This window comes from Prunus avium, chromosome 4 (genome assembly GCF_965620075.1).
Source record: "Prunus avium chromosome 4, drPruAviu1.hap1.1, whole genome shotgun sequence".
NCBI lineage: Eukaryota > Viridiplantae > Streptophyta > Magnoliopsida > Rosales > Rosaceae > Prunus > Prunus avium.
Window position 1 is genome coordinate 20,062,567 of NC_142287.1, and position 21,978 is coordinate 20,084,544.

The following is a 21,978-nucleotide window of genomic DNA, read 5'->3' on the forward strand; positions in this document are numbered from 1 at the left end:
AGTTAGTGGGTCATCCTAGGGTTGGAAAGGTATTCTGCCGGGCCGTAATGTTCTAGTTGCGGGTTTAAGATGGAGGGTGGGAAATGGTGACAACATTCGAGTGAGAGGATTCATGGTTACCAGTCCTGTATACTTTCAGAACCATCTCACAACATGCTGACATGCTGATATATATATGAAGGACCTGATTCACCTGGATATGAAACAATGGAGAGGCGCCGAGGTGGAACGTTTGTTTGTGGAATCGGAAGCCAAGCTGATAAATAGACTGGCGATTAGCCGATGGGGGTGCCCAAACAAGCTCATATGGCATTTCACGAAGCATGGCCATTTTACTGTTAAGTCAGCTTATGAGGTAGCCCAATATTTACAAAGAAATGGGGAGTTGGGGAGATAAGGGCAGGGGGAACCCAGTGTTAGGAATAACCACATACTGCTATGGACGAGTATTTGGAGATTACAGGTACCGCAAAAAATTAGAAGCTTCAACTGGAGAGCTTGTTTGAATGCTCTGGCGGTTCGCCAAAATCTTAAATGAAGACATGTTGATCTTGAGGATGTTTGTGCTCTCTGTGGTTGTGACAGGGAATCTCTGGTACATCTTTTTTTCCACTGCAAGTTCGCAAAGGTATTCTGGTTCACTAGCCCTTTATAGTTAGATACGAGGTTGCTCGATGAAGGGGATTTTATATCATGCTGGCATATCTTTCTTCAAAAATATAAAAAGGAGGACAATGATTAGGATATTTTGCAATGGTTGGCATTTGGGCTATGGAGGTTATGGAAGAATCGAAATGCTGCAATTTTCGAGGGGCATCATATGCACCCACAAGATATTGCTTTCGCATGTCAAAAGCAAATTGTGGAGTTTGTGGCGGCAGGACATGCAAGTATACCGCTTATACATGATCAACTGAGACTTCTAGAGTGGGACCGCAGTGAATTCTAAATCTGGTAAAAACTAGTTGATAACTAGATCAAATTTAATTGCAAGGGCGCTTGGACGCAAGCGCACATGAGGGGTGGAGCAAGATGGGTGGCTCGGGACAGTAATGGCTAGATGGAAATGGCAGGGGTGTGGGGGGTTTTTCGTGCCAGTCGGCTCTGGCTGCAGAAGTGAAAGCAGTATGGGAGGCGATGGCAGCGGGTTTGGAGCCACGGGTTACCAGGATAATGGTGGAGACAGATTGTAAACAGCTTGTTGCGATGTTGCATGGTAACATGAAGATGGATATACTACTATTGAAGGCATTATTCATGATATTAAGTTACTAGGTTCTCATGTGGGCCATGCATCTTTTGCTTTTGTGAATCATAAATGCAATGTGGCTGCTCATCTGGTAGCAGCCATGTATCTCGTGCGGGTGGGAAGTTTAAATGGGATCAATTTTGGCCTGAGTGGTTGTTTGACACTCTTGCTGCTTATGTAAACATTACAATTCGGCTTTAATAAATTTCTTCCATAGTTTGACGACAAAAAAAAAAAAAAAAAAAAAAAAAAAAGAAGCTTTTGGTTACACAGAGCTTGTTGCTTAAACAATTTAGAAAAAGAAAATTGGTATAATATCCATACAAATATCGTATAAATATGGATAATACCGGAAAATATCGATGTCGATAATTTCTCTCACACTTCAACAATATTTGGCCAAAATATCGCTATAATATTGACAATATCAATAATATCAAGATGATTAAGACAATGAAAAACCTCATGAGGTTTCTTGTGTCACAAAACACCATTAGGTCTCAAAAATTACACGAACACCCCTTGAGATTTTAGTTTGTTTTCCCAAAACTCCTTTTGGTTGATTGTTTGTGAACCCTCCTTACCATCTGCTAGGCATTATGGATATTTGTGAACCCTCAAATGCATCCAACTCAATTTTATGTGGCCTGGTATGCGGTCAAATGTTAAGCACTTTATCACCACTTGTGATACACGTCAGCGCCAACATTACCAAGCAATTCATCCACCGAGCCTCGTTCAACCATTACCAGTGCCTTCTAACTCAGTATCCTCTATCACTGGACCGATGAAGAACCTATCAATAGAGTTAGCACCAAGAACTGTAACGATCTGGAGCGAATGACTTTCAAAACAAACTATGTTAAAGTCCCTTTCCACTGCCAAAGAGGCTCCCATCTTTTCTAGACTTAGCGGCATCCAACATGTGCACAAAATCCATTTGTAAACTTTCCTAATATAATTTGCATTAATTTTCAATTAGTCCATGGGGCGCCTAGCTAACCCAATATTTAACTCGTTTTTTTTTTCCTAACAAGAATTTCATTTGATGTTCACCAACCAATGAATCATTTTATTATTTTCCATGTGATTCAAGGTAATTATCTTGATCACATATTCAGTGTACAAGAATCATAACGTTGTGCAACATGCTTGACTCAAAAAATAACACCCCCATTTTGTACATATTCAAACAAACTCTACCTAATTTAGAATTAAGAGAGAGGCCTTTATCAGCATGTTCTTTTCTGCCTTGAGATTGAGCGAGAGATTTGAAAAGGTCCATTTCTCAAACGGATTCTAATATTAGCGAAGTCTATTAGAGATTTTCTAATATTATAAAAGTCTACAATTGGATTGTCTACAATAATTTTGTTAGAAAAGTCAACAAAAGATTTAGTGGACGTATTAATATATATGAATCAAAGTGCATGGTCCGCCACCCCCAATGGTCTTCAAGTGCCAAACTAACGAGCAAAGATGACTACGTTTGTAAATCTGAAAAACATGGTCTTATCTTATGTGTTTGATTTTAGGGTCTTATCCCATTCCAAATTGACAAACGATCTTGTAATTAAGACCTTACAAACTCTTATAAAAATTCTAGAAAACTTTATACACGATCTCATCCTTTAATTATACGATTACTATGTGTGGTAAATATTAACATGATAAATGTGGGTTCCATTTTTATGTTAGGATTTTCAGTCGTTTTATCCCCGAATTATGACCATAATCGAATTTAACTCCTGCAACTAAAAAGTCAACCAATTTAGCACTTGAATTAATAAAACAACCAATTTAGCCCTTACAGTTAAATTTTTCGAATTTCATCCTCCTTTGCAGCCATATGGACTGCAGCAAAGTATTAGGAAAAGTTTAGGGGCCCTCTTGAGTTGTTCCCCTACAGACAGAGCCACCTCTGTAGGTCAGTTTGACAAGTTACCGCTGATATTAGAAAAGTCCGTAATAATGCTATACAAAATAAAAGGCCTACACGAGTTGGGTGAGAAACCAAAAACAAATTCAAAGTTGGGTTCTTTGGCTCCATTATAAATACTACCCCAAGCCTGTTGTTTTATCACACTGCCAACTTGCCAAGCATTAAATCAACAATCCCACATATTACCAATGAAGTTCAGAAACCCTCCAGTCCTGCTTTTCATTCTCTCTGTCCTTTCACTCTCGATACCATGGACAACTGCAGGAACAGTTTCCATTGATCGCTTTCTCCAATGCCTCACAAAATATCCTCACCCTGCCCACACAATCCAAGAATCAATTTACACCCCTCAAAATAGCTCATTTCAATCTGTTTTGGTAGCACATATCAATAACCGCAGATATTCTACAGCTGCAACTCCAAAACCTTTGGCCATAATAGCAGCCAAGAATGAGTCCCATGTCCAAGCAACTGTGCTTTGTGCCAAACATCATGGGTTGCAAATTAAAATCCGAAGTGGTGGCCATGATTTCGAGGGTTTATCTTACACCTCGGATGTGCCCTTTGTCATTCTCGACATGTTTAATATTAACTCCATTGATGTTAATGTTGCGGATGAGAGCGCTTGGGTTCACTCTGGAGCTACTCTTGGAGAAGTTTATTATGCAATTGCTGCAAAAACCAACGTTTACGGCTTTCCTGCTGGGATTTGTCCAACGGTTGGTGCTGGTGGCCATTTTAGTGGCGGCGGCTATGGGTTTATGATGAGAAAGTATGGGCTTAGCATCGATAATATCGTGGATGCTAAGCTAGTTACTGCTAATGGTAGAATCCTTGATAGAAAGTCAATGGGAGAGGACCTTTTCTGGGCCATCAGAGGAGGTGGTGGAGCTAGCTTCGGAGTTATTCTTTCATGGAAGCTCAAGCTGGTTCCAGTTCCACCCAAAGTGACTGTGTTCAACCTTACCAGGACCATAGAGGAAGGTGTTACAGATTTGGTTTACAAGTGGCAAACTGTTGCACCCAAGCTGCCCAAAGAGGTCTTCCTTAGAGCACAGCCACAAGTGAAGAATATTGATACCAAGGGAAACAAGACTGTGGGAGTATCATTCATTGGCCATTTCTTGGGAACGAGTGACAAGGTTGTGGCATTGTTGAATGAGAGTTTCCCTGAACTGGGCTTACAACGAAAAGACTGCTACGAAGTGAGTTGGGTGGAATCCACTGTATTTTGGGCTGAAAGTCCCATTGGAACCCCCATAGAAATTCTTCTCAGCAAGCCAACTGAACCAGAGACCTTCTACAAAGGTAAGTCAGACTATGTGAAGGAACCAATTCCAAAACATGTTTTTGATTCTATATGGAAGAAGATGATTGAGATAGAGCACATTTGGTTGGATTGGAACCCTTATGGTGGAAGAATGAGTGAGATTTCTAAGTCAGCAACTCCATACCCTCACAGGGCCGGAAACCTATTTTTTGCTCTATACTATTCGTCGTGGTATGACGAAGGGATTGAGGCCACCAACAAGTACGTTCGCTCAACAAGAGAGTTGTATGACATGATGACACCATATGTCTCCAAGAATCCAAGAGAGGCGTTCCAAAACTACAGGGATCTCGACATCGGTGCGAACCAGGATAATAAGACTAACTTTGAAACTGCTACACTTTATGGAAGGAAGTACTTCAAAGGTAATTTTGATAGATTGGTGCGTGTGAAAACCATGGTCGATCCTCATAATTTTTTCAAGCATAAGCAAAGTATCCCCCCTCTTTAGAGAGAGATGTATACTATGTTTATGTGATATCCGTAACGAATAAATTCCACCTCTGAGAGAGAGAGAGAGAGAGAGAGAGAGAGAGAGAGAGAATAAGTGGAAGGTTAACATAAATCATCTTATGAGCTATGTGTCATGCTTGATGAGGTTATTGATGTTACCAAAGTATTCATTTCATTTATTGTAAAAAAAAAGCTTGTAGTCTACAATGACGATCTCATGTAACCTCTACAATATGTGTTCTTTTTTTAAATTAGCATGTATAAATAACAAGTCCTTCTCATATACAAATGAATCCTTTTGTTACATATTTTTTTTCCAAACCTCCTTTTGGTACATTATCAATTGAAGGCTGGCCAAAAATGTTGAAGCACACCCTCAAACTCTCTCCCTGTACGTCTAAGAAATGAAGAAATTATATGGACCATTTATCTACACCTCTCTATCTAATAATGTTCATGAATCATTTATTTTGATTTCTTATTCTTTATTTCTTCTTTTCCTGTTCATTACTAAGAACATCTGCAATGATTAGGTTCAATGCAATTTTATTGCATGAAATTGAACTACAACAGTAAAATCTTACTTTCAATGCTGAATTTTTTTTAGTCGAAGGAATGAAGATTTCATTACCTTAGCAAGTTACAAACAAGCCCAATACAACAGACAGAACAATAAACAAAAGTACAACCAAACAAAATAAAACCCCAACAATAATACACATAATTTAGGCCCAACACAACCAAAAATCTAAAGACACACACAAACCCTAAAATCACACCAAAGAACTAAGCAGCCACCACTGCCACCCGATATGCCATCGCAGTCAGTAGAGGAAGGTCCATGAGAACCGACAAAGGAGATATGAAGAGCGTGGATTCGGGGAAGCAAGCCACCACCGTGCATCAAGCTCAAACAATCCATGAATTGGTCTAAATTGACCATTAAATTACAGAGCCCACTCCTTTAGAGCAAAAGCCCAGATTTGAGGACAAGTTGTAGGAGATGAACATCAGCAACAAACCAGGAGACAACCAAGCAAATCCTACGAAAAAGGAAGGGGTTTAGGGTTAAAGAGTTTGTGGGAGGGGAAGAGAAATGGGCTTAAGGGGGGTGGGTGTGGATGAGAGGAGAAGAGGGAGAGAGAGGTGAAATGGCTGTAGAGGACTGGGAGAGAAGAGATTGAGAAGATCTGGGCCAACAGCAAAAAAAACAAAGTAAAAAAAGCACACCAAAATAAATGACAGAAAAGGGACTTAAAAGCCACACCAGAAGGTGGCAGAGAAGCCACACCAGAGGTTGGCGAAGAGGCCACACGAGATGCCTTTGGGCCAATAAACATGAATAAGCCATGATGCTGGATATTATCCGTTAGGTAGCTTACAACGTGGGATTGGCAATTCCTCAATCCTTATCCTACGGTCACTACTTTTGTATTTATAGGACCATATAGGTCCCCAGTTGTCGACAGAGAATAGAAAAGCTTTTACCATTTTAATCATTTATTTCCTTGTATTTCCATTTTGCTCTTGTTCTAACAACTGATACCTATCATAGTTACTACACGTGCAACAACAACATTCAAATATGATTGGGAAATTTATTTCAAATCCATTTAATTTTCTATGTTCAAGTGTCATTGAGTTACAACAGTTTTTGTGACCATTATCATCTCTTGCACATACACTTAAAAAGGGAAGAGCATGTTACAGGCAACCACTTCATCTCCAAATCATCTCAAGAAAACGTTCTGTTTATACCCAAAATGAACAGACAATGAGAGCAAGACACGTGGAGGAAGTTGGGCTTGGTCAGAGGTGCCCTCGGCACCCCACCTACCGATCTCTCTATTAGGGCAACGCCCTCTCCTGGGACACGTGGCACGCTCCCAAGCGACGTCCACAGTCCCACATCGAAATTATCAACAAATGCACACCTCCCAAGGCCTATAAAAGGAGGCCAACTATCCCAAAATAGAGGTAATCAGAACTTACGGCATACAAGCCTATTGATCTGTCAGTTGAACTTTCTATTCCCGAACTTACTTAAGCATCGGAGAGCCTTCGGCCGGTACCACACCGGTGCCCTAGGTCTTACCGTACGTTTGCTCATATTGCAGATCGCGTAGACTACTGAGGCATCAAGGATACCGAAGGCATAAAATTACTAAGTTGACCCTCTAAGTCAAAGAACCACTTTTTGGCGTCAACACGTTCTGCTTGCGGTTTGCAATTCGTTGTCATGCCTGGCTTTGTCACTAGGAGGAGGTAGGTTGTAAAACCCTGCCAAATAAGCCAAAGCCTCTGAGTTTCTACCACAAACCTTCCACAGAGATGTAATCTCTCCCCTTGGAGAGGGTGCCCCAGTCCTCACAATCATCAAGGAAGCCTAGAAGCTTTGAATTAATAGAATGAGTCATAGTTCATCAACAAGAATGGAACTGGAAGCTCCGACCCGATCCTTTCTAGCTGAATTAATGCTAATATCTCAAAATTTTCATCTAGAGTCCCAATCCCACCAGGTAGAGTAACAACAGCGTTCCTATCAGAACTGCGGCTTCTAACTGCAGCATCTACCAACCCATGCTTCCTAGCAGAGAAAAACATGCAAGTATAAAGCAGTTATGCAATTTGGCAGAAGTTTAAAAACGCATTTGTAAGCTTTCTAGCAGATAAATATATCTTTCCTGCATGTGAGATACACTTCTGATGGTAGGTAAGGATGAAAATTTGATGCTGTCCATTCGCCAGCTTCTTTACCAATCTTAAATCGACCAACTGGTGTTCCTGCTTGCAAAGCACCTTTGGTAGCAGCATCCATTAGCCCCAGACCAGCACCCGTCATGAAGTACATTCCACAAGGTTTGCAATCTGCTCAGTAAGATGTGTTAACCGAAAATCTCATCAACTAGACGATTGTAAATGTTAATTCCAAAATGCATTTCCCAGTCAGTCAATAATACTTATAACCAGTAAATAATTCTGTTGAAACTAAGGATCTATATTAGTGAAAGCAACACTTCGGGGCTAAAAATAAAGCCTGGAACTAGTAATAAAAGCATGGCTACAACCAAGGTGGTTGGTGTGAGTGGTTCGGCACTCTCATTCCTTAAGAGAGGTCAGGAGTTCGATCCCTGCTCTCGGAGTCACTACTTTGGCCAACACTTTACCCCTTACGGGCCGACCCGATGTGAGTGGGGATTAGTCTGGGTTGTGGTTAAGGCTTAAAGGTGCCACCCATAGTTGGGGCCCATCCAGGACCACCTCATGGTTCAGACCAAAAAAAAAAAAACAGGGCTACAAATGATATGCCAAAACATTGTTGTATCTCTTTCCTGATCTTTCAACAGCAAACCAAATATTAGGAAATAGGCCCTTCAAATTTTCAATGTATACCAGTCAGCAAATAAAGCTTATAACCAGTATTTAGACCTGGCAATATTGCACACGACCCGTTAACACGACACGAATTCGCACGAAATTATCAGTATTTGGGTTGAGCTTAATGGGTCGGGTTGAAAACGGGTGAACCCGTTAGCCACCCGTTAAGCTAACGGGTCGTGTTGGGTCGAAAACGGGTGAACCCGTTACACCCGTTAGGAGCAAGGGCATTTTTGTAATTTTCGTTAAAAAATTAACCTAGGTTGAACTTGAAAGGAAGCTTCAATTTTGTTATTCCTCCTCCTCACGCCGCTCTCTGTCTTTCTCTCAAGAGAAAAAAAAGTTCTCTCTTTTTCTCCATAGATCCAAACCAAACGATCAAGGATCAACATCAACTACCTTTCCTCTTCTCCAACGAAAAAAGGTATGAAATTGAGTTGGAAACGGTTGCTTTCTTTTATGCCGTCTGTCTTTTCCTTCTCTGTCTTTCTCTTAGCAAAGTAGGCTCAGGTTAAGATTCATTGATTCATAGAAATTGGGGAATATAATAAAACACCAACCGATCAATCCAATCCTTTACTAGTTTAGTGGCTTCTACCTATTTTGTCAACTTGCTGCACTATTAATTTCTACTTTCCTATTTTCTTTGTTTGATTTATTTATTGGTTTAGATGAAGACTTGCTACTTAAAAAAACCAAACAATTGCAACTTGAAAAGAGGTAAAACAATATCCATACGGAAACAGCAAAAGATAGTTGCTGAAAGATAGTTTATTGGATATTCAATGGGTATGATAATGATTGATTTGCTGCACACTAGGCTATTATTTTGATTCTTGAAACACTCCATCCGTGAGTTTTACATTACTATAATTGATATTGAATTTATGTCCTTTTTTTTTCTTTTGAAGCTTATGGATGTTACAGAGAGTACCGAAGCTATGAGACTCACAGATGAGGAGTCTATTGATGTTTCAATGGGTGGGGATACAAGTACTGCAGATGTAGAAGATAAAGAGTCAAGCCCTAGAAGCAAAAAGCCTAGAGGCATCAATATTGGTAAGAGAAAATTGAGATCTTCTGCTTGGGAAACATTTGATTTATTGCCTCTTGGAGAAGATAAAAAAAGGCGTGCTAGATGTAAAAATTGTGAGATAGTTTATGTGTGTGATAGTAGGTGTGGGACTGGAAATTTGTTGAATCACGCTAAAAACTGCCTAAAGAAATCACATGGTGATGTGAAACAGTTACTTATGTCATCATCTGGATTGCGTTCCCCTAAATTTGATCATATCAGATTTCGGAACTTGTTAATAGAGACAATCATAAAACATAACTTGCCTTTTAGCTTTGTTGAATATGAGGGAGTTAGGGCTTTGTTTGCTTATGTCTCGCCGGATATTAAGTTGCCTTGTAGAAATACTGTTAAAGCATGTGTGTTGAGGATGTTTAAAAGTGAAAGACAAAAACTTCAGAGTTTGTTAAGCTCAGTTCAGGGAAGAATTTGTTTAACATCAGATTTATGGACCTCTGTATGTACTGATGGCTATCTTGCTCTTACTGCCCACTTTGTTGACAAAGATTGGAGATTACAGAAAAGAATTATCAACTTTTGTCATATGCCTCCTCCACATTCTGGTGTTGCATTATCTGAAAAAATCAATGCATTATTAAATGAGTGGGGGATTGAGAAGAAGTTGTTTTCTATTACTCTTGATAATGCTTCTGCAAATACTGCTTTTGTTGAAATTTTGAAGAATCAATTGAACTTTAGATCTCTTTTGTTGATGGGTGGTCAGTTTTTTCATGTGCGTTGTTGTGCCCATATTTTAAACTTGATAGTCCAAGATGGACTTAAAGAAATTGATTCTTCAGTGACAAAGATTCGGGAATGTGTCAAGTATATAAAGGGATCCGAGGCGAGGAAACAAAAATTCTATGATTGTGTTGCACAAGTAGGGATTGTGGGTAGTAAGAGAGGATTGAGACAAGATGTCCCTACTAGATGGAACTCAACTTATACCATGCTTGATAGTGCACTTTTCTATCATCGTGCATTTATTAATTTAGGGTTGATTGATTCCAATTTTAGTAATTGTCCTTCTCCTCAAGAGTGGATTACAGTAGAGAAGATTTCCAAGTTTTTGGGGTATTTTTATGAAGTTACATGCTTATTTTCTGGGACAAAGTACCCCACATCAAATTTATTCTTCCCTAAGATCTTCATAATCCAACACCAAATCAAGGCAGCCATGGAAGATAATGATAGTTTCATGAACAAGATAGGAACTAATATGAACATGAAGTTTGAGAAGTATTGGTCAGAGTATAGTTTAGTTCTTGCAATTGCAATTATTTTGGATCCTCGCTATAAGTTGCATTTTGTAGAGTGGGCTTATACTAAGCTTCATGGTAAGGATTCTCGAGAATTCAAGTGTGTTACAGACACATTGACTTGTCTTTTTCATGTGTACATGGATACTTTATCTCCTTTTCTTCATGCAAGTTATCCAACGAATGAGACAGCTAGTCATAATGAAGGTGGAGACACCATTCTTGAGGTTAATTTGCATATTTCTTATTATTTTATTTATGTATTGTTTCATATTGTATATTTGCATTTGCATGTAACTAATAGTTGTGTTTTTTATTTTTTATGGTGTAGGATTTTGATAACAGTTACAAAAATGGTTCAAGTTCATGTAAGAAAAATGAAATGCATAAGTATTTAGATGAGGAAAGACTAGATAGAAAGCAAGATATAGATGTTCTTTCTTGGTGGCAAATGGAGCATTTTCATTATCCGATACTTTCACAGTTAGCTCGGGATGTGTTAACAATTCCCATTTCTACCGTTGCATCAGAATCAGCTTTTAGTATTGGTGGTAGAGTATTAGATCAATATCGTAGTTCATTATTACCAGAAACTGTTCAAGCTTTGTTGTGCACTCGAGATTGGCTTTTTGGAAATGGAGGTATATTTATATAACTTAATACTAGTAGCTGTTTTTTTCTTTTATGTTTTTCCATCATGTGAATTCTTTGTAAGTTCTGTTTTTTTTATGCTTAGCAATAGATGAAGGAAGTACAGAAGTGGAAAGCCTTACTGAAGATATCTTCAATCTTACTTGTGAAGAGACTAGATCAGGACAATGTTCCAATAATATTTCCCTTGATGATTGATGAAAGGTAACTATAAATAATTGATATTTTATTCATATTGTATCCCTCCATAATTTAATGTTATTTTCTCATTTTTGTCTATTTTGTTTTTTTTCTTCACAGAGATTGCATAATTGGTGAAAATTGCAATTTTGAGATTATGTACATGGAGGATTGAAGTTTTGAGATTAGTTCATGGAGGAGGCACTAGACTTATTCTTTTTCTCCTTGACATTTTGTTTAAAACTTCTTTCAATTGAGATTAATTTGAAACTCATGTTGTCTATGAGTTTTTTTGTTTGCCAATGTGTAATGTGGAAGACTTATTTAAGGATTTCAGCTTTATTTGTATTATATCTCTAAGTTGAGGTGTTTTTATTTAATAATTTCAGCAAAAATATTGTTTATTTTTTAAATGGGTGAAACGGGTGAAGCGGGTGAAACGGGTGAAAAACGACCCATTAGTCATAACGGGTCGTGTCGTGTTATTCGCGAATATGTGCGGGTCGTGTTTGGGTTGAGTATTTCTGACCCGTTAGCTTAACGGGTCGTGTTCGTGTCAACCCGTTAAGAAAACGGGTTGACCCGTTAACGACCCGGAACCCGTTAAAACGACCCGTTTGCCAGCTCTACCAGTATTGGTCACAACAGCATTATTGCCAAAATATTGCCTGGAAAAACTTCCGAATGGAGTCTGATATATCAAGCATAAAACTTTTATTTATTTATTATCAGTTATTTAAAAAATCATATACACATCAAGTTTCGTACACAAACTAAAGTGTCACTATGTCGTTTCTTTAAATTTGAGCCCACTCTAGACTTCATTTACTTTTAATAAGGTTGTCTGAGTAATTAATCAAATTCCTTTCATTAAAAAAAAATAAATTTAAACTTGTAATGTCATATAAATTTCTAGATTAACAATCATTCCATTCAAATGGACCTCAAATTTTAATTTTAATTTATTAAAATCGCAAATCGCAATATGCCACCCTTAAATTGGGTGGTGCACTTGAAAAATAATTAATTTGTCGTGGGTGTCCAAAGAATATTTAGGATAAAACACGGGTGTCCAAAGAATTGGCCTTGAACTAAGTTCGGATTTGGGCCGCTTGGCCTATAAAGATCTTAACGACGTCACTTCAAACCAAATTCTATTGGGGATGCAGATTCTTGGGAAAGCCCAATCCAAACTGGCTCAAAGTTAAGAGTTGGTTTGGGCTATTGAGGACAATATCGTAATTTCATTCACTACGTTTGTACTAAAGACCTAGCTCGGCTGCCTCACTTGTCTCAAACCCTAGCCGCGTTGCCGCAACTCCAGGAGCAGAGAAACCCTAGAACTCTCCTTCTTCCAAGATGGGTACATCTCACATCACTCTCATCTTCTGGAAATCATATTCATTTTCTGTTTTTCAACTTCGTTTCAGTGATGGGTACCTGTGAATTTGCTCTTGTGATGTTTTGTTTTCTCTTTTCGCTTTTCGCTTTCATTTTTGTGATGCTAATCTTCAAATATTGTATGGCTTATAGGTATTTCCCGAGATTCCATGCACAAGAGACGTGCCACTGGAGGCAAGAAGAAGGCATGGAGGAAGAAGAGAAAGTAACTTTTGAATTGCTTTTCTTTGATTTAGATGCTTTTGTTGGTACAGATTGTTATACCGTGTTTTGATTCCTTTTCTCTTATTGTATTTTACGGGTCAGCCAAACAGAGACTAAAGTTTTCTAATTGATAAATGAATCAGAGTTGTACTTCTGAATAATGTGCTTCTTTTGTTTATCTAATTAATTCTTTCTTTCTTTCTTTCCAACAAGTAGGTAGTTGAAACCTTTGTGTTTTCATTTTGTTCGTTTCTGGTGAATGGATGATTTATGAACTAGCTATATATTTGCATATGTTGTAAGAACTTTAAATGATTTACAAGTTGTGTTCTTGTTATTTCTCTGATAATTTTTTTTATTATGTGTGTTTCACCATCTAATGCCTCTGGTCATAGCGTGTGTCTTAGTTTTGTTGGGCATACAGCACCAAAGCCTACATTTCTTAGATTATGAGAAGTGTTATTTAGTTTTTTGGTTGCCAAATTTTGCAAAATTTGAAGTAACACAAATCCCGTAGTGCTAAGTGGTTTAGGTTCCTGTCATGTTTGATATTAATTGATTACAAACAGTTTTTATATTTGTGTAAAATGAATTTACTTTAAAGCCTCAATGATTGCAGAATTGATTTAGTTTCAACTTGTTGTTTGAAGGTATGAGCTTGGAAGGCAACCTGCAAACACAAAGTTGTCAAGCAACAAGACAGTGAGGAGAATCAGAGTTCGAGGTGGAAATGTGAAGTGGCGTGCTCTGAGGCTCGACACAGGAAATTTCTCATGGGGTAGTGAGGCTGTGACCCGCAAAACCCGTCTTCTTGATGTCGTGTACAATGCATCTAACAATGAGTTGGTCCGTACTCAAACTTTGGTGAAGGGTGCCATTGTTCAGGTTGATGCAGCACCATTCAAGCAGTGGTATCTCCAGCACTACGGAGTTGAAATTGGCCGCAAGAAGAAAACTGCAGCTGCTGCCAAGAAAGAAGGAGAGGTAGGTCTCTATTATCTGCTTTGGGTTGGTACATTTATTAATTTTGTCTTTGTTTGTCCTAATGATTTAAGATATTTTGCTGTTCAAGGTAAGGTTGGACTTGCCTTTCGTGTTTTCCTTATTTCTGGAAGCATTGTATTAGTTTCTGAATCCTAAAGAAAATATATATGATGGTTTCTGGCATTGTGTTAATATGCTCACTTGATGGTGGAAAGAAATATATTTGTGCGCGGGTAACAAAATTTAAAGGAAGATTAATTTACTTCTGATGACTGCATTGAATGTGGTCAACAGCATTACTCTTTACTGTCTTTGATGGCATTTTTGTGTTATTTGTTTAATAGGAAGGTGATGCTGCTGCTCCTCCTGCTGCCGTTGCTGAGGAGGTGAAGAAGAGCAAGCATGTAGTAAGAAAGTTGGAGAAGCGTCAACAGAGTCGCACCCTTGACCAGCATATTGAAGAGCAATTTGGTGGTGGTCGTCTATTGGCCTGTATCTCATCACGACCTGGACAGTGTGGCCGTTCTGATGGGTATGTGACTTTATCTACCTTTGTCTGTTTCTAGTCAGCAGATTTGTCATAGGCACATTAGTGTAGTTGCAGTATTGCGAGGGCTGAAATATGGTGATAACAGCTTCTTTTCATTGTTGTTTTAAAGTAAGGTATGTCATATATAATGGGTCTTATGAAATTTTTACAGATATATATTGGAGGGCAAAGAGCTGGAATTTTACATGAAGAAGCTCCAGAGGAAGAAGGGGAAGGGGGCCGCTGCTTAGAATTTTGTGACCAGAACTTTAGTCATTTAGACTCAGAATATGTTATTTCCTTCATCCTTTCCTACTTTTTGAGGGGTTGCACTTTATTTCAGTTTGATGTTGAACTGGTAAACACTGTTTCTATGGTTGAATGTTTAATCAGCAATTATATTTCATTTTGGATCTTTCTCTTTCCTTTCTTAAGCGTCAACACTTAGTTGGATGCTGCAGTTTCAAATGTTGGTGTATCCGTCGAAGTGTTTTGAGTTCAAGCGTTGAAATTTGATCTCTCATGTTGAAGCTCGATGCCTTTGAAAATGTTTTATGACGGTTTGCCTCTTAAGGTAAATTTATATACCGGGTTGTCAGGAGAGAATTTTCAAAATAAAAGATCAGTTTAGGAGAAAAGCCATTGCGCCTGCAATTGTACCTCCTCAATCCTCAGCTTTAATAGTAAAATAAGGGCCCTGAAATTCTTGTGCCAAAATCAACAAACAAGGCTTACTGGAACCTTGAAATCGTTTAGAAGTTCAAACCTTCTTTAGCGACATCAATGCTTTTTGTCTTTTCTGTCCGAAATTGGATCCATGAGTGCATTTTATCATAGAAAGATCACAGAAAACATATAACAGGGGCCCAAACAAACTTCATTTGATTCACAGGAAATGAATAGTGTGGGTAATAGTTCTAGCTTCTAGTGATGGGAATACTAGTAATAATAATGGGGAGAATAAGGTGAAATATCAATTTTTGTATTTATATTATTATTTTATTGGTGCCATACCTGTATCCTAGTTTTTGAAGATTTGCTGTATTAGCATATGATATTGTATCGCGGTACCTGTATCCGTATCGGTGCAACATAGATACAAACAGAGGCATTGGTAATGGCATATTGATTTATTTTCCTTGACATAAGTGGGAGTGTCATGCATGGTCAAGTTGTATAAACTATTGTAGTTTCTTATGAGTATGATTCCAACTATGGTACTTCAAGAAGTACACTATTGAAAACTTCATGCTTATATCTTAGGGTTTTTCTTTTTAAATTTTCTGTTTTTGCTTCTTATCACCACCTGACATGATCATGAGACATCCCTCACCCCTAGATCTGCTCTCACACCAACCAAGACACACATCTGGTATCCCTATGTGGGGATTGAGTTTTTGCAGACCTTTTATGGTCAAATTGATGGAATGTGTAAATTGATACAGTCATAAAACATTGAGGTGCAAATTGATGAAATTAAAAATCCGTGGCCCATTTCGATAATGCCTCCTAAACCGTGGGTGTCGTGGGAGTGTTGTGATAGGGGGAGGGTGGGTTTGATTTTGCAATATTTTTCTTTAATTTTTAATTGGGTATAATGTCGTTAGCCCTAAAGTTATATATTGTATGTTACTGTTGCAATCAAACTTTGTGGTTTTTGATAGGGCTCGTCAATGGGCCGGGCCGGGCTTTAAAGAGGAGAGAGAAAATATTGGGCCGGGCCGGGCCGGGCTTTTTTAGAAAATTCAAAGCCCAAGCCCATCTCATGAGCCGGGCTTGAAAAAGCCCATTGGGCCGGGCCGAAATGGGCCTAAAAAATAATAAGTGTAAAATATTAAAAAAACAATTTATAAGGGATGGTATGAATAAATATGCAAATGTTTGGTGATGTGTTAAAGAAAAGTATGATTATATTTGGTGGTATGATTATATTTGGTGATATGATATGTTGTTTGTCTTATTATATATATATATATAATTGTTGTATTAATAAATGACACAAATTAATGTGCTAATCATCCAATTATAAACTAGGAATGAGTAGAATTCAATGGAAACAAACACAATTTTTATAACAAGTAACACACACAAAAAAATTTAAAGAGGGGATTTATCATTCAAGTGATGTAATCATAATCCTAAACCCTTATTTATACATAATTATATATGTATGCGGGCCTAACGGGCCGGGCTTTCATGGGCTTAATCGGGCCGAGCCTATGGGCCGGGCCGGGCTTCAAACACCCAAGCGGGCCGGGCCCTCTCAAAGCCCATAACGGGCCAGGCCGAGCTTTTTTTCAATGGGCCGGGCGGGCCCTGTAGGCCCATGAGCCCGCGGGCCAAATGATGAGGCCTGGTTTTTGATATGAAAACTTTCTACGTGGTTTGAAGATCGACAACGTGTTCGTTTGTTTAAAGGGGTCCCCAAACCGGTGTCGTTTGACGGTCCAAGAGAAAGAAGGCATAAAATCAGCCTCGAACAACCAAAACCACTCCTAAACCCTCTCAGTTTCAGACTTCAGAGCTGAGAGAGAAATGTTTCGGAGCCGAGTCGTAGCGTTGTTTGTGAAGAAGAACAGCAAAGCTCTGTACAATCTCTGGGGAACGACGCCGTCTAGGGTTCTGAACGAGGAATCTTATCGATTATTCTCTACTGGAGCCACACGGAAATGCTTGGATGGCTTTCAATCTTTGTCTAAGGTTCCTTTCTCACTTTGTTTTTTTAAATTATTTTGAATTCATTTTTGGTAAGTAAATTCGAAAAAAGCATATTAAAGTTCAGTGCTTTAGATTTTGTATGGTGGATTGTGAATGTTGAATTAGGGAAGCTTTTCGGAGCTTGGACAAGCTTTGCAGTTTCATTTTCAGCTGTGGAATTTCTATTTAAGCAGTATTTTTTCTGATAATCAAACAAAATCATTCAAAGATTTTGAGATCCAACTATGAGTTAATGGATTTGAAATTTCATTTTGTCATTGTAACCAATTGGAAAAGGAAAAGAAATTTAGATTGGAATTATAGAATCTTGAAATCTGTGAGTGTTAATGATGATAAAATGGTTGTTGAAACAGAGTATTTGAGGGGGGGAAACGTAAAATATAATATCGATTCACTAGGATGACACTGCAGACTTGTATTAGAGTTAGAGCCAGGAACTAAGGCTTTTCAGTTGTAGTGTATCATCGATTGCAGCTGCTTTTAATCTTTATTTTTCTATAGGTTGACTATCATTTTTTGAAGTAACTCCGTTTTCTATGATGAATAAATGCACAAAATGTGCCAAAAACAAATTTGTGCAATTTAATGTAATTAGGCTGGGATGTATTGTAAAATATTAAATAAAAAGGGAATTTCTTATGCCATTTTCAGGGAAATTATGTACCATCTATAAGGAATATGTCCACTGTTGCTTCTGTAGGCATAAAAAATAAGGAGGGATTGAAGCTTCTTGTAAATGGAGGACCCCGTGCTCAGAAAATGGTTGGCATTTGGCTTTTTGGCTCTGCTGCATGGGTGTTTAGTATGGTGATACTTGGTGGTATTACACGACTAACGCGATCTGGTCTTTCGATGACTGATTGGAAATTTACTGGGAGGCTTCCTCCTCTCTCAGATGAGGATTGGTTGCTTGAGTTTGGGAAGTACAAGCAGTCCCCTGAGTATAAGCGGTTAGTGCAAAGTGGAAACAACACTGGAAATTTTTGCATCATTAATTTTTAGTTTTCATTTTAAGCACTTTATAGCTCGTAGTGATCTGCCTCTAAACTTGAAATTACATTAAAAGTCTTCAAGAATTGCTTAAGTTTGTTTACAGATGCAATCCTCTATTGGCTGGAAGCAAAACAGAAAATATGTGCTTTGAACTGAAGGGCTATATGAGTAATGATAATTTTACCGTTCATGTGTCTTTCTAGCATTTTGTAGTTTACTTTAACCCAAATTTTGAGGATTGACGAATTACATATTTGATGTTACATTGTTGCTTTCAATGGGAGTTGAAGTTCTTTTGGACCCTTCTAATGTTACCTGGTTTTTGATCTCATGTAGTGTAAATCAAGGGATGAGTATTGAAGATTTCAAATTCATCTATTGGATGGAATATGCACATCGAATGTGGGGAAGGGCACTGGGAATTATGTTTGCGTTGCCCTTCTCATATTTTCTCCGTAAGGGGTATATTACCGTACAACTTGGACTGAGACTGTCTGCTCTTTTTGGTCTTGGTGCTGGGCAGGGTTTAATTGGTTGGTGGATGGTTAAAAGTGGTTTAGAGGTCAGATATGGTTTCTCTTGTCGTGGTTTTGATTGAAATTTAATAAAAGCGACGGATTTTTGAAATAATTCTGTCTCTTACAGGAGCCAGCATCTGAATATGCTCAGCCAAGAGTAAGCCCTTACCGTCTTGCAGCTCATCTTACTTCAGCCTTTGCTATATATTGTGGCCTTTTATGGACAGGTCTTTCTGTTGTCATGCCGGAACCACCTTCTGAATCACTAGCTTGGGTTCGTGGGGCAGCAAAGGTGAAGCAACTTGCTCTTCCTGTAAGCTTACTTGTCGGAGTAACTGCTGTCTCAGGAGCATTTGTTGCTGGGAATGATGCTGTATGTAATTTTTGTTTTCCTTCTTGCCTTTCACAATGAATTGAATGGATGATATGTGGCTTTTCCTGAGTAAGAGATTATAAATGTGCTTATGTGTGAAAATTCCAGGGGCATGCTTACAATACTTTTCCAAAGATGGGGGATACATGGATCCCAGAGGATGTTTTTGACATGAAGCCACTAATCCGGAACTTCTTTGAGAATACATCTACTGTGCAGGTATCTTTCTGACCAAAAAATATATTTTATTTTAGTTTTTTGTGACTTAATGTTGCTGTAAGTTATCTCCAAGGTTGCTTTTATGATTACAAGGGAAATTAAAATATTACCAAAAAAAAAAAAAGGAGTTAAAAATTGGAAAGATGTCTTATTTTAAGGTTCTTCCTTCACTAAAAAAAACATCTGTTTTCTGTAGGAACTTCTGTTTTGTGTAGGAACAAATGAAATGTGATTATGTCATCATCTTTACAGGAAAGTTATTGTTTTTAAAGCCATTGAAATGTGCTACGGCTAGCAGCAGTTTTTGTGTCTTCTTTGAGGTTACACTGTAATGTCTTGTGATGAAAACCATTTTCTTGAGGCGATTATGCTTTTGTGAAATTATGGAATTGTTAAATCTTCTACTGCGTATTAGCTTGTTCTTTAATCTTTTCAAATTTCAAACATGAAGTAAGGTTGTGATTAATTGTTGTTCTTCCTCTTTGTAGCTTGATCACCGTATCCTTGCAACTGCAACTTTATTTTCAATTGGTGCTTTGTGGTGGTCAACAAGGAAGTTTGACATACATCCTGCAGTTCGGTCTTTGATTGGAAGTGCTGTAGGCATGGCTGGCCTTCAGGTATATATGGTTTCCAACCTTTCATTCCTTTTTTTTTTTCTCTTCTCCTTCGAATTATTTCATTAGTTTGACCAGGTTGATTTGAATTGTTTTGCACAATTCGTTGTGTTATTGTTGCAGGTCACACTGGGAATATCTACACTGCTGTCATATGTGCCTGTAGAGCTTGGTACAGCACATCAAGCTGGGGCTTTGACTCTCCTGACACTGATGATCCTTCTCAATCACACTTTGCGTAGGCCATCGCCGTATCTTCTTAAATCTCTACCTCAAGTTGCAAAGACAATCTAGATGACTTTGTAGTACAATTTTGGAACAACCACTTGACATTTTAATTGGATGAAACAAAAAGATTTATTGGATTCTTGTGCTCTACGTATATATCGCTGGCGATCAAACCGGGAGTTATTTTCTAGATGTGCAGAGATGTGCTTGTAGTTTGGATTATGATTTCATTGTTATCGAGTGACCACGAGTTCTTGAGCTTACCGAGGACACCTTTTTTGGGGCAGTTTTGCATTTGGTAAATATTAATTTGTGATAGATATAGGTTCCGGTAGAATGATTTCTGATATGAGTTCTTTTTCTACCATAAGTATTTGTGTCTTATTATATATATATACTTGAAAGCTAGCCCACCCAGATATGGCTTTTCACTTGTCTTGATCACTCTCTTTTTGGCTATACGAAAATGATCAATTACTAGGCTTCATGCAAACACCAAAACACCAAAACTATGTTGCTTGAAAGTGGGAAATTATGGCAAACAGTAGGCTTCATGCAAAAGGAGCTAAGGAAAGCAAAGAATAGGCTTCATGCAAAAGGAGCTTACAAGAAAAAGTTGAGTTGCAATCCAAGACAGCTTCGTTATTTTCTGTAACTTGTTGAATGATTGAAACTGGAACATTTTATATATGATGCCTTTGGCCAAGAAGAACCCACAAACTATTGAAGAAAATTCCAAAAGACTTTCCTAGTGAATGTGCGTACACACCAACTTCCCACTTTGAACCCTAGTATGAGCAGCGGGACACAATCCACCAGCAGCTCAACCACGAACATGAGTCTTTCACGCGGGATCGGTCTTTCAGTATTTTCTTGATATGGGTTTTTTTGAGTCGGTTCTAGGGGCGGAGGTTGCCAGGCCCAAGATGAAGGGCACGAACAGAGACAGGTCTCTCTCCCTCAGAATCCTTTCAGAAAAGAAAGCAATCTCAGACGCCTCTGCTTCAGAAGCCATGGAAGTTTCTGCTAATTTCTTATTGAGAACAAATAAAGAGAGAATTTTGAGGAGAAAAAATAGAGAATGTGGGAGCCCAGGGCCGGACGCACAGAGGGATAAATGGGGTCAGGCGACCCCTGGCAGCTGAGAAAAATGGTGGTGAAGGTCTCTGGCGACCCCAAGGCGCACACCACCTGTTAGATGAAATGCGCAGAGGAGCCTCCGTGCTGCTGCCTCGCGCGAGGCCAATTTTTTTTTTATAAAAGCGCCTAGGCTAACGACGCCGTTTTGGTCTAAGCGAGTTAAATTTCTTTTACAACTTGGCTTCAAAAAGGTGTCGTTTTGAGTAGGTAGGCCTGGGCGCGGATCGGTTTGGATCGGTAGAGGGCTCTTCCGTTAACCAAACCAAAGACTTCGGTAGACCATTTTCTCTTCCGTTAACCAAACCAAAGACTTCGGTAGACTTCGGATCGGTTAACCTAACATTCGGTTCGGAACGGGTCGGTACGCCGGTACTACCGTAATAAAAACATCCTAATAAAAATATAATTTATAATACTTTCACATAACATAAGTTCTTGAACAAATACACCAAATTATCCTTTTAAAATATAAAAATCTAATAACCTAATTCAATATGTACTCAAGATGTATTGGGAGCCACTTGTGTTTGTTGTTTG

At 38.5% G+C, this 21,978-nt stretch overlaps 2 protein-coding genes and 2 pseudogenes across 4 annotated transcripts; 3 read left to right on the forward strand and 1 right to left on the reverse strand.

Annotated features, from left to right (window-relative positions):
* Positions 1-3,350: 3,350 nt before the first annotated feature.
* Positions 3,351-5,216, forward strand: LOC110758287 (berberine bridge enzyme-like 17 pseudogene; annotated as a pseudogene).
* Positions 5,217-7,177: 1,961 nt separating this feature from the next.
* On the reverse strand, positions 7,178-8,583 carry LOC110758307 (uncharacterized; annotated as a pseudogene).
* Positions 8,584-12,724: 4,141 nt separating this feature from the next.
* On the forward strand, positions 12,725-15,050 carry LOC110758274 (small ribosomal subunit protein eS8). Its single transcript, XM_021960095.2, has 5 exons — positions 12,725-12,880; positions 13,051-13,123; positions 13,773-14,106; positions 14,451-14,638; positions 14,808-15,050. Exons 1-5 carry the CDS (start codon positions 12,877-12,879, stop codon positions 14,884-14,886), a joined length of 678 nt encoding a protein of 225 aa, XP_021815787.1. The 5' UTR covers positions 12,725-12,876; the 3' UTR covers positions 14,887-15,050.
* A 2,033-nt stretch (positions 15,051-17,083) lies between these two features.
* Positions 17,084-20,491, forward strand: LOC110758315 (heme A synthase COX15-like). Of its 3 annotated transcripts, none has more exons than XM_088252804.1 (7): positions 17,084-17,335; positions 18,005-18,303; positions 18,683-18,908; positions 18,992-19,237; positions 19,346-19,456; positions 19,945-20,076; positions 20,152-20,491. In XM_088252804.1, exons 1-7 carry the CDS (start codon positions 17,171-17,173, stop codon positions 20,365-20,367), a joined length of 1,395 nt encoding a protein of 464 aa, XP_088108930.1. In that variant the 5' UTR covers positions 17,084-17,170; the 3' UTR covers positions 20,368-20,491. The 3 variants fall into 3 exon arrangements, with proteins under 3 accessions (XP_088108930.1, XP_021815831.1, XP_088108931.1); XM_021960139.2 differs by having other exon boundaries at positions 17,088-17,335; positions 20,197-20,491; XM_088252805.1 differs by having other exon boundaries at positions 17,196-17,335; positions 18,054-18,303.
* The last annotated feature ends 1,487 nt before the right edge of the window (positions 20,492-21,978 follow it).